General features: G+C 36.4%; 1 protein-coding gene across 1 annotated transcript; it reads right to left on the reverse strand.

The window, feature by feature from the left end:
* Positions 1–12,091: 12,091 nt before the first annotated feature.
* Positions 12,092–18,103, reverse strand: FCRLB (Fc receptor like B). Its single transcript, XM_051996834.1, has 6 exons — positions 18,070–18,103; positions 17,688–17,708; positions 17,040–17,294; positions 13,815–14,081; positions 12,784–13,068; positions 12,092–12,510 (listed from the first exon to the last, which is right to left on the reverse strand). Exons 1-6 carry the CDS (start codon positions 18,101–18,103, stop codon positions 12,092–12,094), a joined length of 1,281 nt encoding a protein of 426 aa, XP_051852794.1.
* Positions 18,104–18,398: the final 295 nt, after the last annotated feature.

Raw genomic sequence — 18,398 nt, forward strand, 5'->3', positions numbered from 1 at the left:
AAATATAGGTGGGTAAAAATATAGGGATTGGGAGTTTGATAATTTTTTGAGCATAGTTCCAAATTGCTCTCCAGAATGGTTAGATCCATTCACAATTCCACCAACAATGTAACAGTATCCCAGTTTTCCCACATCCCCTCCAACATTCTTCATTACCTTTTCCTGTCATCTTAGCCAATCTGATAGGTATATAGTGGTATCTCAGAGATGTCTATATTTGTATTTCTCTGATCAATAGTGATTTGGAGCATCTTTTCATATGACTAGAAATAGTTTCAATTTCTTCATCTGAAAATTGTTGATATTCTTTGGCCATTTATCAGTTGGAGAATGACTTTAATTCTTATAAATTTGAGTTATTCTCTATATATTTTAGAAATGAGGCCTTTATCAGAACCTTTGAATGTAAAAATGTTTACCCCGTTTATTACTTCCCTTCTAATCTTGTCTGCATTGGTTTTGTTTGCACAAAAACTTTTTAATTTAATTTAATGAAAATTACCTATTTTGTGATCAATAATGAATTCTAGTTCTTCTTCAGTCACAGATTCCTTCCTCCTCCACAGATCTGAAAGATAAACTATCCTTTGTTCTTCTAATTTGTTTATAATATCATTCTTTATGTCTAGGTCATGAACCCATTTTGATCTTGGTATACGGTGTTAGGTGGGTCATTTCCTAGTTTCTGCCACACTAGTTTCCAATTTTTCAGCAGTTTTTGTCAAATAGTAAGTTCTTATTCCAAAAGCTGGGGTTTTGGGGTTTGTCAAACACTAAATTACTATAGTCATTGACTATTTTGTCCTGTGAACCTAACTAACCTATTCTGCTGATCAACTACTCTGTTTCTTAGCCAGTACCAAATGGTTTTTGATTACCACTGCTTTATAATATAGTTTAGATCTGATACAGCTAGGTCACCTTCATTTGCTTTTTTTTTTCCATTAATTCCCTTTAAATACTTAACTTTTTGTTCTTCCAGATGAATTTTGTTGTTATTTTTTCTAGGTCAGTAAAATAGTTTCTTGGGAGTTTGATTGGAATAGCACTAAATAAATAAAAAAAGTTCTACCTCTTTTACTTGATTTTCAAAATCCTTTTTGAGCTCTTCTATGGCCTGGGACCAATTCTAATTTTTCTTGAAAGATTTGAATGTAGAAGCTTTGACTTTTTTATCTTCTTCTGAATGTGTGTTTTGATCTTCCTTGTAAACATAGTAACTTTCTGTGCTCAGAATCTTTTTCTGTTGTTTGTTCATTTTCTCACCAGTTACTCAGCTTTTAACTCTTTATTAAATTAAAGCTCTTCTTCCAGAGTGAAGCATACAATGTCCCAAGCTTCAGGGTTTTATGCAGCTGTTTTCAGAGCTCCTTCTAGAGATCTGTAATTTTCAGTTCTTCTAAATTAGTATGAATCAAGGACAAGTGTGTTTACTACTTTCCTAGTCTATGTTGTAGTCTGTGAGTGACAACAAGCACTCCTCTCGATCCTGGAACTGTGAGGAAAATCCCTAATCCATTCTGGCTAAAAATCTAATGTGCTAATGCTTCCCCTTGCTCTGGGACTGTGAGCCAAGACTATGGGCAAAGTAAAAAAGTCCTACTAGCTGTAGATTGAGACCTCTGGAAGCCATTGCCACTGCTGCTGCCAATTTAGTGGTTCCCAATTCAAGCTCCTGGTTTCCCAAGATTCTCTCACTCTAGTGTGACAATTTTTTCTGCCAGTTTTCCAAGTTGTCTTTGGTGTCTGTGTACTGCAACCACCAGTACTGCTGCTGATTCAGAGACCCCCACACCTCTGATTTGCTTGGGCTAGCAGAGCCAAAATGAAAATTCACAAGAACATAATAATTAAATATCAAAGCTTTCATTAAGGATAAAATATTATAAGCAAATAGAAAAACTCTGTAGTTAACAGTCAGTATTATAAGATTTAGTAGCTTAATTATATTAATAGACTGAAAAGCATGGGAAAATATATTCTGAAGAGCATGAGAACTATGTTTGCAACCAAGAATAACTTATCCAGCAAAGCTGGGGTGATCTTGCATAATCTTGAATGGAAAAAAAAATGGATATTTAATGACTCAACAGCTTTTAGGTATTTGTGAGGAGAAGGCCAGAATGGAATTTGACCTACAAGAATCAGGAGAAACATAAGAAGGTAAACATTAAAGAGAAATTATATGGAATTTAATAAGGTCAAACTATTTTTAAAGTTATCTGTAAGTCATTGTAATTTTCTTATTTTTAGTAAATTATATTTTATTTTTTCCAATCAAATGTAAAGATAATTTTTAGCATTCATTTTTGTAAGATGTTGAATTCAAGCAAGTAAGATGCTTGCTGTCTTGGGAAAAGGTGATGGAAGGGAATGTGAAAAAATTTCCCTTCCATCACCTTTTTCCAAGACAGCAAGCAATCTGGTATAGGTTATATATTGTCTATAACTCTTAAACATTTTGTTGTCATTATTTGGGTAGTATAAAAGAGCATCCATAGATAAAAAGCTTGGGGTTGAATTGGGTGTGACAGGATGATCTTGAAAAAATAAAACTTGGCAAATAAGAGGCAAAATGGAGCAATTATACAAACACGATATTTAGAGAACTGTTACAATAAAACCAGAGCAGGTGAAGACCTGGTAGTGCTAGAACCTTATTTTCATCAAAACTGAATTAAAGAGGAAATACCATATACATCTAGGAAGGTATAAAAGTTTTCTTAACTTGCAAATAAATGGGAAATTGAAGGGATATGATAAGGAAGAGACTCTAATTGTAATGCTAGAGAAACTGAGCAAGATAGAGATTAGAGAGTATTTAATAATTTATTAAATGGGAGAGATTTACTGAGACCAAATGGATCTATGGTTTGGTCTCAGGGCTGAATGAGATGGTCTCCAAGAATCCAGCAGTGAATGTTAGATATACAAATTTTTTATTGGGTAACTAGAACAATGATATAGTAGGGGAGGTACCTGGATGGGGATGACCTAATGTGGAGGAGACACCTAGGATGACATAATGGAAGGTACTGGAGAGGCTTCTGATATTCTAATGATGTCTAAAATGGATAAAGATCTTTATCCCATCAAACACTGAGAGAGAATGATTATAGCCTAAGGTCTAAGATATGACCTTTATCCTAACATTAAGAAGGTATGGTTATAACCTGAGGCAGAGTAACTGAGTAGGGCAATTAGGAAAACTGGGTCAGGATATTAAAAGAGAATTGTAGCACAAAATTAAAGGGATATGCTGATCAAGAAATAAGAAGATGTGATAAAAAAGCTCAAGAGACATAGTTTCTGGGTAATTTAATCATTTTATTAATAAGATCATTTGCTCATCTCTTAGACTAAAAACAATCAGGGTGGCAAATTCATAGTTTATATATTCTTCTAAACAGTAGGTGGTTCATCACACAGCAATAAAAATCTAATTCTTTAGTGTGTTTGTAGTTAGGCTATAGTAAAATGAAGATCTGGGTATCTCTTAGGGGAAATATATAGCAGACACCCACAGCTTTAGATTATGAATTCAAAGAATTCGTATACCATTCAATTCTGAGTGAAACACAAGTCCCCACCCTAGATTAAATTCTTTCAAGGTTGGATGGGATTTGATCAAGAAAAGGAATTATTTGTAATGTCCTTCTAAAGAAGAGCTGAACTTTTTAAAATAAGGAATTTAGAAAAAGGAGGGAGTCTCTGAATGTCCCCAAGATAGTGGTTATTAATAATTTCTCACAAGAGTAAGGGAAGAGAATAAGAGAGGGATTCTTGGGTGGAAAGCTTAAGTGATAGGAGGATATAGTGAAAGGACAAGGAAAGGATTCTTAGAAAAGGTGCTGATTAGGGGGCAATGGTTAAAAGTAAATTGGAAGTTTGAGGAAGAATAGAATAAAAAGAAAGGACAAAGAGGAAAAATAGAATAAAAAATGCAAAACTAGTAATTATAATTTTGAATATGAATGAAATGAATTCACCCTTAAAATCGATAGCAGAATGGATTAAAAACTAGAATCCAACAATATGTTGTTTACAAGGAACACATTTAAAGTTAAGTGAATTGCAGGTGAAAATAGATAGTAAAACTATATTAGTAGGAAACTTGAATCTTCCTCTCTCAGAACTAGAGAAGAAAAATTAGTATAAAAAACGAAGTGAATATACCACTAATGAAAATGAAATCAAAATAATTCTTAGAGTTATTTTGCCCAATTATATGTCAACAAATTTTACAATTTAAATAAAATGGAGGAATACAGAATTAACAGAAGAGAAATCAAATTTCTAACTAAACCTAATTTTAAAAAAAGAAAGGGCTCTAAATGAGTTTTCTAACAAAAAAGTATCAGGACTAGATAGATGGATTTACAAATGAATCCTATCAAGCATTGAAAGATCAACAAATTCCAATGTTTAGACAATTTTTAAGAATTATAGGCCATCAGGAGATCATTATATACTTCAACAACAATACTATAAGATGATCAATTCTAATGGACCTGGCCATCCTCAGCAATGAGATGAACCAAACTAGTTCCAATGGAGCAATAATGAACAGAACCAGCTACGCCCTGCGAAAGAACTCTGGGAGATGACTAAGAACCATTACATTGAATTCCCAATCCCTATATTTTTGCCCACCTATATTTTTGATTTCCTTCACAGGTTAATTGTACAATATTTCAGAGTCCGATTCTTTTTGTACAGCAAAATAACAGTTTGATCATGTATATTTATTGTGTATCTAATTTATACTTTAATATATTTAACATCTACTGGTCATCCTGCCATCTAGGGGAGGGGGTGGGGGGAAGGAGGGGAAAAACTGGAACAAAAGGTTTGGCAATTGTCAATGCTGTAAAATTACCCATACATATAACTTGTAAATAAAAGGCTATTAAAAAAAAAAAAAGAATTATAGGCCATTCAGAGGTTAATTGTACGCTATTTCAAAGTCCAGTTCTTTTTGTACAGCAAAATAACTGTGTGGACATGTATACATATATTGTATTTAACATATATAACATGTATTGGTCAACCAGCCATCTAGGGGAGGAGGTGGGGAGAAAAAGGGGGAAAATTGTAACAAAAGGTTTTGCAATTGTCAATGCTGAAAAATTATCTATGCATATATCTTGTAAATAAAAAGCTATAATAATAATTTTAAAAGAATTATATGCAAAGGAATTCTATCAAATTCCTTTTGTGACACAAATATGGTGCTTATATCTCAACAAGGAACAGCAAAAAAAAAAAAAGAGAGAGAGAAACTATATATAGACCAATTTCATTCGTGATTATGAATGCAGAAATCCTAAATAAAATACTAGCTTGAAGACTACAACAATATATCACAAAAATTATACATTATGACTAAGTGGGCTTTATATTAGCAATCCAAAGGTGATTTAACATAAGGAAAACTATGAACATAATTATATCAATAACAAAGTAACAAAAATCATACAATTATGTCAATACATGCAGAAAATTTTTTTTTACAAAATACAATACTCATTTCTATTAAAAATGTTTGAAAGCATGGGTTCATATGAATTTTTCATTAAATGATAAGCATCAGCTAAAACCATCAACAAGCAGCATTTGTAATGGAAATAAGCTAGAGGCCTTCCCAATAAGATCAGGAGTGAAACAAGGATGCCCATTATCTCCAATATTATTCAACATTGTATTAGAAATGGTAGCAGTAGTAAGATGAGAAGAGAAATTGAAGGAATCAGAATGTACAATGAGGTAATAAAATTATGTCCTTTGCAGAGGATATGATGATGTATTTGGAAAATCTTAAGAGATTTAACTAAAAAGTTAGTTGAAACAATTTTAGCAAAATAATAGGACATAAAGTAATCTGCATAAATCATTAGCATTTCTACATATCACCAATAAAACACTGCAAGAAGAGATAAATTTAAAATATTAAAAACATTTAAAAAGTAACCATTTAAAATAACTGTGGACAATATAAAATACTTGGCAGTATACTTTCCAAGACAAACCCAGATACCAAATGAACATAATTACACAAATACAAATAAAGTCAGATTTAAATAATTGGGAGAAATATTCATTGCCTATGGATAATCAGAACCAGTATGATAAAAATTACAATTCTACCTAATATATTTATTCAAAATCATCCCAATTAACTTGGACTGCCAGAAAAGGATTATAGTTTCATGGCTACTACTGAAAATCTATCAGGCTCCTAGAAGTTACAATGTTGGTTACTCTCCCTGTTTGCTACTCTATAGCTTTTGAGATTCAATGATATGATTCCTCTCTATAAAAAAAAAAAAAAAAAGTCATTCACAATGATGACATCATTAATTGTTGCACAGTGCCTGGCACATAATAAGCACTGACTAAATGTATCTTGATTTGTTAAACATAAAACATTTACTCAACAGTAAGGCAAAATCCCTAAATAATATCACAGTTACTGAATTTAAAGCAAATACAGAAATAATACATCACAGTCCATACTTGAACCTCAGTCTCACAATCCCACAAGTATACAGAGTATCTGTGGAGGAGAGTGGGCATATACTTACAGAACCTAATCTGGGAATCATGGGAATCTTCCATGAATGAAAATGATTAATATGCTCAGGACACTCACATCTCTTAATCTGCAATACTTTATAATGATCCCTTCATGAACAATATATATGAAAAGACTTTTATTAGCCAATTACCTTTTAATATTCAACACTCTCCTACTGAGTAAATCCATTCTTCTTTCTAATGAAGTAATGACAAGATGTTACCCTGTTATAGTGACGTCAGAAAACTGCCAAAATCTTCAGATTGCTTCTCTGGACGGTGCAGAAAAGTTGAAATTGATTACTGATAATTTTAGAAATTAACTTCTTTTAAAGAATATATATATATATATATATATATATATAAATAATCCATCTTGATCTAGTCTTTTGGCATCTTTCCCATTCTCTGTGATCTCTCAAATGGTTCTTTAATATCATGTATAAATTATTTTAAGAGCCTAGAATATAATTCATCCTGTTCTAGAGACTTGAATTGACTTAAACTAGTTTTTTAATCTCTTTACCTGTCTTAACATTAATAATAATAATAGCTAAAATTTATATAGTACTTTAAAATTTAAAAAGTACTTCACATATATTGTCTCATTTCATTCCCGAAACAGCCCTTGGTGTAAATATTTTAAGTGTTGTCTCTGATTAAAAGATGAGGATATGAAGCTCTTGAATGTTAGAAAATTCCTGAGGTGACATTACAACCCTGGTCTCTACTGATTCTATTATGTATACCATGCTTTTCAATATTCTTACTCTACTTTGTCATAGGATCATAAATCTTAAAACTGAAAAGGCCATTTAATTTCATCTTGTCCAACTTTCTCATTTTTTAGGTGAGGATTCCTTCTTAATCCAATTTGTTTTACCTCTTTCAGTTCCTGTGAATATAATTCTCTCTAATGGTAAAAATGGAAGCAGAACAGGGTTTGAATAGTTTCACTTTCTGTCACCTTAAATATACTCCCTTCTCACTTCTGCCTCTTAGAGTCCTAGCTTGCTGAAACGCTTAGTTTGAGAGTAATTTTCCACAGCGGTGATACCTTTACTGATGGATATTTGTTGTTAGGAACTTCTCAAATTACCTTGTATGTATTTAATTTTTACTTATCTATATACTTGTTTTTCCTCACAAGAAGAATTCAATTTAACTGGAAATTGAATGGATGGCCATTGATTGGCGAATGATTGGGTAAATTGAGGTATATGAATGTTATGGAATATTATTGTTCTGTAAGAAATGACCAGCAGGATGAATACAGAGAGGGTTGGAGAGACTTAAATGAATTGATGTTAAGTGAAATGAGAAGACCCAGAAGATCATTGTACACTTCAACAACAATACTATATGAGGATCAGTTCTGATGGAAGTGAGTATCTTTGGCAACGAGATGATCCAATTCAGTTCCAATTGATCAGTGATGAATAGAACCAGCTATACCCAGAGAAAGAACACTGGGAAATGAATGTGGACTGCTTGCATTTTTGTTTTTCTTTCCAGGTTAGCTTTACCTTTCTAAATCCGACTTTTCTTGTGCAGCAAGAGAACTGTGTAAATATGTACACATATATTGTATTTGAGATATACTTAAACATGTTTAACATGTGAGACTGCCTACCATCGGGGGAGGGGATGGGGGGAAGGAAAGGAAAAGTTGGAACAGAAATGATTGCAAGAGACAATGTTGACAAATTACCCATGCATATGTTCTGTCAATAAAAAGCTCTAATAAAATAAATTGATAAATAAATAAATAAAAGAAGAAGAATTCAATTTAAAACAATTTATTGAACATGGTACCAGGCACCATGCTGGGGATGCAACATGAAAATCAAGGGTTTGGAGTTTTTGTCTTTCATTCCTGTCACCTGGCTCATTGTCTATTAAATTACAGGTTTTTATATGTATAGTATCACATTGCTTAACATCTTAGGGAAGGGGAAGGGAGAAGGAATAGAAGAATAGAATGTGGAACTTAAATTTTTTTAATATATTAAAAATTGTTTTTAACATATAATTGAGGGGAAATAAAATACAAATTACAAGTGCTCAGCAAATATGTGACAAATGAATAAATGAATTTGTAAGGGTTAGAGGAAATTATCCAGTTATCCCATTCTTAAGTAACATGCCTTTATCCATTAGAATAATCAATCAATTGGAGATATGAACAATATAGGAACAAGTTATAAATGTCTCTATTTTATCAATCAAAGACATTTTAACTAGGATGATTTGTGTGTGTGTGTGTGTGCACGTGTGTGTGTATTTGGGTTCAATCAATTGGGAAGGAGATTATTGAATGAAATAATATTATGAACGATGGTAAGTGTGTTAGTATTATCTGGGAATACCCAGACCCACTCTGGTTTTATATAAAATAGACCAATTTTGAATTCAGAGATTTGAGCATACAGTAGGAAAGATAGTGGCTTCAAGCCAAACCCCTGAAAATAAATTGCTTAGGCTATGGGAAGAAGAACTTCGGTGTAGGTCTCAGTTTCATTCTCCCTCTCTCACCCTTGACTGGAGGATCTAGGAGCTTCAGAAAATTCAGAGAATTTTGGATTTTCCATCAATATCCTATCAATGTCCCCAGAAGAGAAGTAGTTGTCAACCTTGGCAGCATCTGGAGTTTAAGACTAATTAAACATACATGAGAAGCAAGAATACTCCACAAAGAGTCTAACAGAAAACTACCATATACCTGTGGGGGAACTTAGTACCCCATAAAAGAGAGAGGAAAAAGGACTTCTTAGCCATCAGTTATTTTTTTATTGCTACATATGCCCTTTATACTTGATTACTCTTTCCGTGGACTTTAGTTAGATGTACTGGTGGGAGATTGTGTGATAAACTTTTTTTTTTCTTTTTTTTTTTTTTTTCTTGCTGAGGCAATTGGGGTTAAGTGACTTGCCCAGGGTCACATAGCTAGAAAGTGGTGTCAGACAAGATTTGAACTCAGGTCCTCCTGACTTCAGGGCTGGTACTCTATCCACTCTGCCACCTAGCTGCCTCCGTCATAAACTTTTGAGGGTAATAATTTGTACCAGTTCTTCTCTGCCTGGTTCCAGTCAAAGCAACTATACAGAAGTGTATAATGATAAAAAGACTTCTAATTGTGAAGCCAGAAGAACTAATATCTCAGAGGTAACTAAACAGTAACTGAGTGGATTATACAAAAGGGACAGCCCATCATTGTTTTCTTTGCAGCTCTAAGGGAAACAGCACTACTTTGTGTTTTTACTTTGGTGTTACTTTTCTGATTTTAAGTGAATGTATATTATGAGAGAAATGTTTAGGCAGATTTGTGAGTGTAGAACGTAGAGGTCCCATCAGAGGTCCCATAGTGGCAGTAGCAGTAGGCATCTTAATATCCAGTAGTAGTAGAAATAGACAAATGCATATGGTCAATAAAGGACTACAGTAACTTCAAAGAGTATGATTCTTTGTACAAGAGAGGACTTCTGGCTATCTATTTAGAAAGGTATAGATCCTGGAAGCCCAACTGAGTGGCTCACTCAGCAAAGGACTACATCTAAGGGAACTTTGAGAAACTCTACAAAGACAAAGAAAGCAAGACTTCTAGAGCCAGGAATTGGAAAGAGGTCCATTATCACATGTGTTTTCTATAATCATATCTAACTACCATTATACTCTTAAGTTTCAGCCCTCTCTTACAATGGACTTATGTATATTGTGAAAAATTTTGCTCAAAGCTTTTTGGTCAAATGTTTCATAAAAACTATTCTTACAATACCACATTAGGAAATAACATTGACTTAAAAAACAAACAAACAAGTCTGATTGTTAGCAGGAAGCACACTGGTCTGGGCTCAGGAGCAATAATGTTGGAAATATAGTCCTAAAACTCAGAGAATGTAAGTGTGAGCCTATAGGAGACTACTAGACTTTGAACCACCTATTTCATTCCTTCTTATTAAGTTTTCAGTTTGTTTTCCCAGAGCAGCAGCAGCCAGATTTGTGTGAAGACTTCATACTTTATGAATTCTGGATGTCCAGAATCCAAGGGGAAAATTATATCCTTTAGGAGATGTGTAAGGATGGAGAGTAGGGACTTAACAACTAGTAGTGTTTTTCTCTTACCCAAAGGTTTAAATTTAACTGTTTCCCCTAGGACCACTTTCCCCTAAATCTGTAAGAGTTTGGAGAAAGGAAATCAATGACGATTAAGACCACCTTATACAGAGGTGGTCACTCCTCCTCTCCCAGCACTTTCCTGGCATTCTGTCTTAGAAATAGCAAAGGGAGAAGGGGGAAAGAATGTAAACACGAATGAGGCAAATGGAAATAGCTGTGAAGAACCACAAATTAAAAATATCGAGGCAAAAGGAATAGACTGTCTAGCAACTAGTCAAGCAGAGAAAGCTTCCTGGGAGAGATAAGAGCAGAGCTGTTGAGAGAAACTGCCACCATAAGAGCTAAAAGCCAGAATTGAAAAGACCTTCCTTGAACTAAGAGCCAGAAGGGAAAAAATCCTGGGAAGACTTTGGGAATTAGGAAAGCATTCATTTAGATCAAAGAAACATTTACCTGATTGATTTTCTGATTTTAAGCTAGTCATCCTAGCAGTTTGTAGAAGACACAGGTGTTTTCTTCCATCCAGGGAGTGTTCTCTGATCACCATCCTTGGGGCTCCAAGCAAAATATTTCCCTACTCCTGCTGGAAAAAGTCATCTGGCTATATGCCTGACTTCAATGTCCACTACTTCTGATCAAGTGTAATAAAAGTTTGGATATTCTTTTTCCTTCTGCAGCAGAGAGATGAGAATCACAAGGAACCCTTTCCATTCTCCCAGACCTTATTCAAAACTAAACAGAACAAATTCTTCTCAAGGATTTCAAGACTCATCAATAGCAGAACTGAAAATATTTTTTAATGACAACAGGAGGTGAATTCACTGTGTAATTACAATTTGTTGCTAACAACAGAAGGTTCTAAAGTGCCTCAGTAGTTATTAGTGTTAAAACTTGCCTCCATTTGATGTTCAATGGCTGGAACATGGAGGCAAGCTAAGAATTTAAACAAGCTGGAATTTCACACCAAACCACAAACTTAGATGAAGCAATTTATATGTTGTTTTATTTTGGGGGTGAAGGATGGAAGGAGAGTAATAGGGAAAAGAGGAGTTGGAAAGAAGGAGGAATAGGAGCAGAAAACTTGTGGTAGCAAAGCTCTCTATACTTATGTAACTAAATGGTGACACATTGGATAGGTGATATCAGTTTAAAAACACTTGGTGATTGCTTAAAACCACAGGGGCCAAATGCTAAGAAAGAATTTCTTTAAAGAAACTATTTTGGATGACTGAGGAAAAGTAGGTATAATGGAAAGGAACTGGAAGTTCTTTGATTAATTCTCCCAATTCACTGGATGGGTTCAAGTTCTAACAATTGTCACAACCCCAGCTCTCCACCAAAACGAGCCAGACTGGGGTTTCCCATTGCCCAAGGGCAACCAATTAGGCTGGTCCTTGCCTTAACCCTTTCCTGTGGTCTCTGGTCTAGCTGTACTCACCCCCAAATCTAAAATAGGTATGTCTGGTGTCCCTCCGAGCCTCAGAACTGTATGTGGCTCCTTTAACTCTAGTACTACTTGTCTCAGAAGGCCTTTAAGCAGCTGCATTTCCTGAAGCAATACATCCATGTTAGACTTCAAAGGGTAGGTAGATTGCCCCAAGGAAGTCAGAGGGGTACAAATAGTGGGCCCAGCAGTGGGAATGCTTGGCGCTGAGGTAAGGGTCTCGCTCAAGGTAGAGTTTGGGGCAAAGGTGATCGAGGGCACAGATCTGGGATCAGGAGGCTTTCTGAAGGAGAGGGGCTTTGAAACGGGGTTCCTGGACATAGCTGCTGGCGGAGGAGCTCGGGTTGTGACGGACGATGTGCTGGATATAGAACCTGTCAAATGATAGGGAATCAATCATATAAACCGGCCTGGTCGCATCACTTGAGCCACTTCCACTGTTCACAATGTGGGGACCCTTGTTTATTAGTGTCGAGTTGCCCTACAGGAGTTGGAGAGGCGAAAGAAGGGGGACCAACTTTAAAAGTTAAAAGATGGAATTGGAGATAAATGGTCTTGGGGTACGTGTGTATGTGTTTGGAGATTGGGATGTCTGAGTGCGAGGGGGAAGTGGGGCCTGGTGGGGTGCTACACTAGGAGTCACTCACCCCTCCCTGCGAGTTGCAACCAAGGGCTGCGTTTGCGCACGCTGCGGGTCACAGTGGCAGCTTCGCACCAGTATGATTCCAAGTCCTCAGTCTCCGTTTCCGGAACTATGTACTCTGCTCCCCAGTCAAAGCGGCGCACAGGGCGGCTGTACTTGTAGAAGGAAAATTGTAACGGAGTGTCCCGCTTCTGAGGGTGCAGACTTGTTTCACAGCGAAGAGTCACCGCACCCCCGCTGCGGGACTCAGACTTATGTACCACTTTCAGGATGGGAGATGCAAACAACTCTAAGATGGAAGACAGACAAGTTCTAAGAACACTGAGAGGTCAAACTGGGAGGGGAAGGCTGGCTTGGGACTGGGAAATGGCAGATAGCGGAAGGGATGAGGGCTGGGATGGTGGGGCTTGAGAGCCTCGGGTCCAGCATCACTATCCCACAGTGACCAGCTATGCAGTGTTGGGCCACAGAAAGGAAAGAAGGGCCCAAAGATGAGGCAGGCTTACTGCCTAATTCTGATAATACTCACTGGTACAAACGATACTGTGTATATAAGCTAGAAAGTATTAAGAATTATAAAGTCTGGCTGTGGTCCTCCAGATTCCTGGTCATCATTCCAGCTTTTTGATGGGAGATTTGGACAGGGGAGTAGCAGTCACTGCCCATCAAATGAGATGATTTGTTCCTTATGTGAGGTTGTCCTTTTTCAATGTCCCAAAAAGGAATTCATTGAATTGGGTAGTTCTTGGGTCAATGTGAATACATACAGCCTTATTGACAGTTCCAGTTTCATTAATGGAGGGATGGGATGAGAGTGGAGAAGATCTGTGGAGAAGGTCTAAGGAGAAGGGAAGGGCTGGTGGGGTCATTCTATTTCTTGTGTGGAAAAGAAATTCTGAGGGTTAGGAATGGTATCAACCTTCTCTCCTTATCTTTGATTCAAAGATTTTTTACTCTTCTACTCATACCTATTTCCCCAGTTCCTATCTCCCCCTCCCCTCCCTCAAGAAATGAGACTGTATCTTGTATCTTTACCTTGGATGGTAACCGCAACCTTGGCAGAGAACATAGGAGTACTCTCCACTGGGATACGCAGGGTTCCTGAGCACTGGTAATGTCCACTATCAGTAGATCGTGCCTGAGGTATGGTGTAGTTGGCACTAGATTGGAAGTAGCGCATGACATGTCCATCCTTGTAGTAGTGGAGTTTGTAGACAACTTTATCATACCAGCCCCGGCAGCGTATCACTAGTGGCTCACCCTCAAACACCATGGCATAGGGAACCTGCAGGATCAGCCAATCTGCAACATAGATAATGTTCATGATCTTAGTAAAGCTCATGAGCACCCCATAGCCCTTCTTCACTTCTTGCTCATCTCTTATTTATTCCATTTGTCATTCTTTAGTTCTCCTGATCCTTTACTTTTGAAGTAAGTCTTCCTCCAGATTTTATTGAGGATGCCATCCAAACCATCTATCCTCTTTGGATGTCTCACAATGAAGCTATCCTGTGCCATGATCAATACTGTTATCCCACAATAGTAACAATGTTTTCATCTCTCACAATTTATATAAAACTAATGTATTTAATATGATTTGTTGCTGATGAAACACTGATCTACATTGGTAGAAGGAATTTTCTAATCTGAAAGCTCTTTCTAGCAACAAAATCATAGTTTCAGTTTCCATTGCTGGCCTAGGGTTTAATAAATTTTTTGTTGAACTGTTAAATATATAAGTAATTCATCAGCCCATTTAAAAAATCATTTAAAATGTACAGAAAATGAAAATAAAGAAAGATGGTTGCCTTTAATGAATTCAAGTTACCAGACCTAGAAAAACCATATCCTAAGAGATTGAGAGAAATGGCAAATATGATTGACAAAGTACTATCTGTTAATGATCTTTGAAAGGTATCATTGATGAATTGGAGAGGTGCCCCAAAGACTGGAGGAAAGCAAATATTGCCTTCAATTTTCAAAAAAAAAAGAAGAAGAAGAAGGAGGAGGAGGAGGAAGAGAAGGAGGAGGAGGAGGAGGAAGAGGAGGAAGAGGAGGAAATTGACTTTGTAAACTATAGGCCACTGAACATCACTTTAATTCCTGGAGAAATTAAAGGGATGGTTAGTAAAGTTCTTAAAAAGGGAATGATGATGACAAAGAACTAACATGATGTTATACAGAAAAGGAAATATTAGAACAATTTTAGTTCCTCTTTTTTTTATAAGTTATTAAACTGGTAGGTTAAGGAAATATCAGAGATGCTCTACCTAGATTTAGGCAAAACATTTGACAGTTTTTAATGCATTCTTGTGAACAAGATGGGACATTTTGTCACAGGTGATTATACTAAGATACATTTAGAACTAGTTAAATGGATGAACCTAAAAAGTAATAATGATTTCATATCAATTTTGAAAGAGGCCTCAATATGAAGCCAATAGTATCCTATAGCAGGGGAGAATTTCTTTTTATTGTAGAGTACATTGAGAAACTCAGTGTCTAGATCTAGGAGGTTATCATCCAGTTGTATTTTGCCCTGGTTCAATTGAACCTGGACTATCTGTTCATTTCTTGATACCACATTTTGGAAAGAACATTGATCAGCTAAAGAATGTTTAGAGAATGACTAGTTTAGTAAATAACCTCAAGATTGTGGGAAATGGACATGTTGAAACTGGAGAAGAGAAAACTTAGAAGAGACACGATAGATATTTTCCAAGAATTTAAAGGACTGTTATGTGAAAGAAGAACTAAAAATTTGCTTTGGTCCCAAAAGGAAGAAGTAAAAGCAATGGATGAGTTTCAGAAAGAGAGATTGGGGCTTAATGTAAGGAAATCATTTCTAACAATTAGCATTGTCTAAAAGTGGTCTTCAAAGATTGGGTGACCACTTACTCTAGTGGGGAATCCTTTTTATTTATTTGGGTTTGTTTGGGGAAGCAGTTGGGTTTGGGACTTGTTCAGAGCCACGCAGCCACTAAGTGTCTGAGACCACATTTAAACTTAGGTCTTCCTGACTCTGCCAGGGCTGGTGCTCTCTTCACTGTGCCACTCAGCTGCCTTGGGGAATTCTTATTTTTGTATGGGTTGGACTAAATGGCTCCTGAGATCTCTTCAAACTCCAGGATCTTGTGATTCAGTGTCCATCCCTGAAGCTGGATGATAACTTTAGGGAAGTAGGGAAGGTATGATAGGGGATGGGTAAAACCTAAGTTTAGAGTGCTCCAAACTCCAATGGAATCACCCCACAGTATAGAGGATAAAACTCCATCTGGATTTAGTCCTAAGGAAGGGAAACTTTGAAGAAAAGAAAGGGCAGAATGACACGATCCTACTTACTACTTGTGGAATCATTTTACTTTTCTGTGACTCAATTTCTTCTTTCTATAAAATGTAAGATGATATCTAAAGTTCCTTACCTTCTCTAAATCTATGATCCTATGAAATAGAGAGCCAGTTTTGTAGATATCACTTCTGTTTTCTTTTTCCAAGGGAACTCCATATCTACCCCTAATTGTCCAGAAACCCTTATTTTCCCACTAGATTTTTTTCTTTGTCATGTAAAAAGCTGGGATTCTCTCAAGATCTAGTTACCAATAAACTAATACTATAAATAAATCTATTCTAATGTCCTGGCTGGGTGCTATCTTGAAGTATTATTTCCCCTAGAGAATATACTTAAATTTTAGCAGGGGCCTTTAATAATTACTGCCTTAACTGCAAAACACAGCTCTAATGGTAGGATTTTCAGAAACCATTTTTAAGGTATGTGGATATACTTTGGGGCATATTGTGCATTTCATGTCCTCTCATGTACATGGCTCCCTACTTAACTTATGTGTAGTATGAAGCCTGAACCTCACCAACCATTGAACTACTTCTTTTATATGCCTCATGCCAGGATGAGCAGCTTCCTATCTAAAGCAGAATACTATTAGTACTATATTTTTTGTAAGAAAACTGGCACACCAGCATGAGAATTGTGGAACTATGTATAGAAGAATTATGCATTTTTAACATATATTGGATTACTTGTCATCTAGAGGAGGGGATGTGGAGAAGGGAAGGGGAAATTTGGAACACGAGGTTTTACAAGGATGAATGTTGAAAATTATCTATGCATATGTTTTGTAAATAAAATGTTTTAACAAAAAAAAAAAAAAAAGAAAATTGGCATGAGTTCCTGGAATATGTATTTCCCTTGTATATGTTCCCAGGATATGTTCTATACCCTCCCATTATACTCATCCTACTTACCATTGGATACCGAAAGGTGAATTGGATCACTGACAGGTGCCCCTCGGGTCTGGCATCGATACACCCCTGGTGTCTGCACCTCAATGCTCTTCTTATGAGAGGGAAGTGGTAGATGCCCCAAATACCACAAAGTGCTGATTGGCCGGAGCTCCAGGAGCAAGGGGTGGTATCCATCACATCTCAGGGTTACCCGCTCCCCCTTAAAGATTGTGGTCCAGGGTGGGTGCAAAGATAGAATGGGCTTATCCATGGTGGCTGTAAAGGATGTTGCAAAGAGAGAGCCAAAGTCAAGAAGCCCAAAGAACTGGGTTCCAGTTCTACCTCTGGGAATAGAACTGACCATAATCATACAATTAGAAGCAACTTAATCAGAAAGTCAGTTAATCAATTTGTAAAGCATACTGTCCTAAATAACTGCTTAGATGCAGTTTATCTTCAGCAAACTGGACCAAATAAGTTAGAGAGTAGCAAGGATAAACAACATCCCAGAAAAGTCTCCACCTAAGGATATTTTCATTTAGCCCTATGATCACCCTAAGAGTCTAATAGACCACTCTGAGCATATAGTTTAGACTCTAAGAGAACTTGATATATGATTGAAATAAAGTGAGCAGGAAGGAGAAAATGGAGGAAATTATGCAGACTTACCAGCTATTCCAATTCTTGGACCTGTAAAAGATCAAAAGTTGACAATTAGTGATAGAGAGGTTAAGACCAGGCAGTCTCATGATAAATGGGAAAATTGACAAACTCCCCAGGCTCTTTGCTTAGGTTTCAAGTTTTGCCTTCTAAAGGGGCTAGGTTTTGATGATTGCTGAGCCTCTGGCAGTATTAAACATCAAAATCATAACAGCAGACAATCTGGGCACTGATAAAGGGTATCTAGCATGAAGACTCTGAAGGCTAAGCTTGATATTAGAGCATCAAGTTTTAATGCTCAAGGCACAAGAGGCTTTGCTTTAAAACCCTCTTCCCTTTCTTCCTCCCTTTGTCTTCCATCCAATATAATGATAGATAGAGAAAAACTCACCCAGCAGCAGCAGCAAGGCTATCAGTACCCACATGGTGGCTCTGGCCACGTGTGTCCCAGCATTCAAAAAAAAATTGGACTTCTAGAATAAAAGTGGATCCAAGGTTATGTTGGGGGAAAAAAAATCTAACTAGAAATTAGGAGACCCACATTTTAGTCCTGGTTATACAAAGCATAAAGGCTATGCTCTAGCCTATACAAATGCATAGAGGAATATTGCATGTGATAACATCGATTTAGCAGATAACTTCATCTGGACCTTAAATTTTGAAAGAGGGAAGAGAAGTGGAGGGAGTAGTGTGAGATCAGGCAGGAAAGGTGAGTTGAAG

The sequence above is a fragment of the Antechinus flavipes genome, chromosome 4 (genome assembly GCF_016432865.1).
Source record: "Antechinus flavipes isolate AdamAnt ecotype Samford, QLD, Australia chromosome 4, AdamAnt_v2, whole genome shotgun sequence".
Classification (NCBI taxonomy): domain Eukaryota; kingdom Metazoa; phylum Chordata; class Mammalia; order Dasyuromorphia; family Dasyuridae; genus Antechinus; species Antechinus flavipes.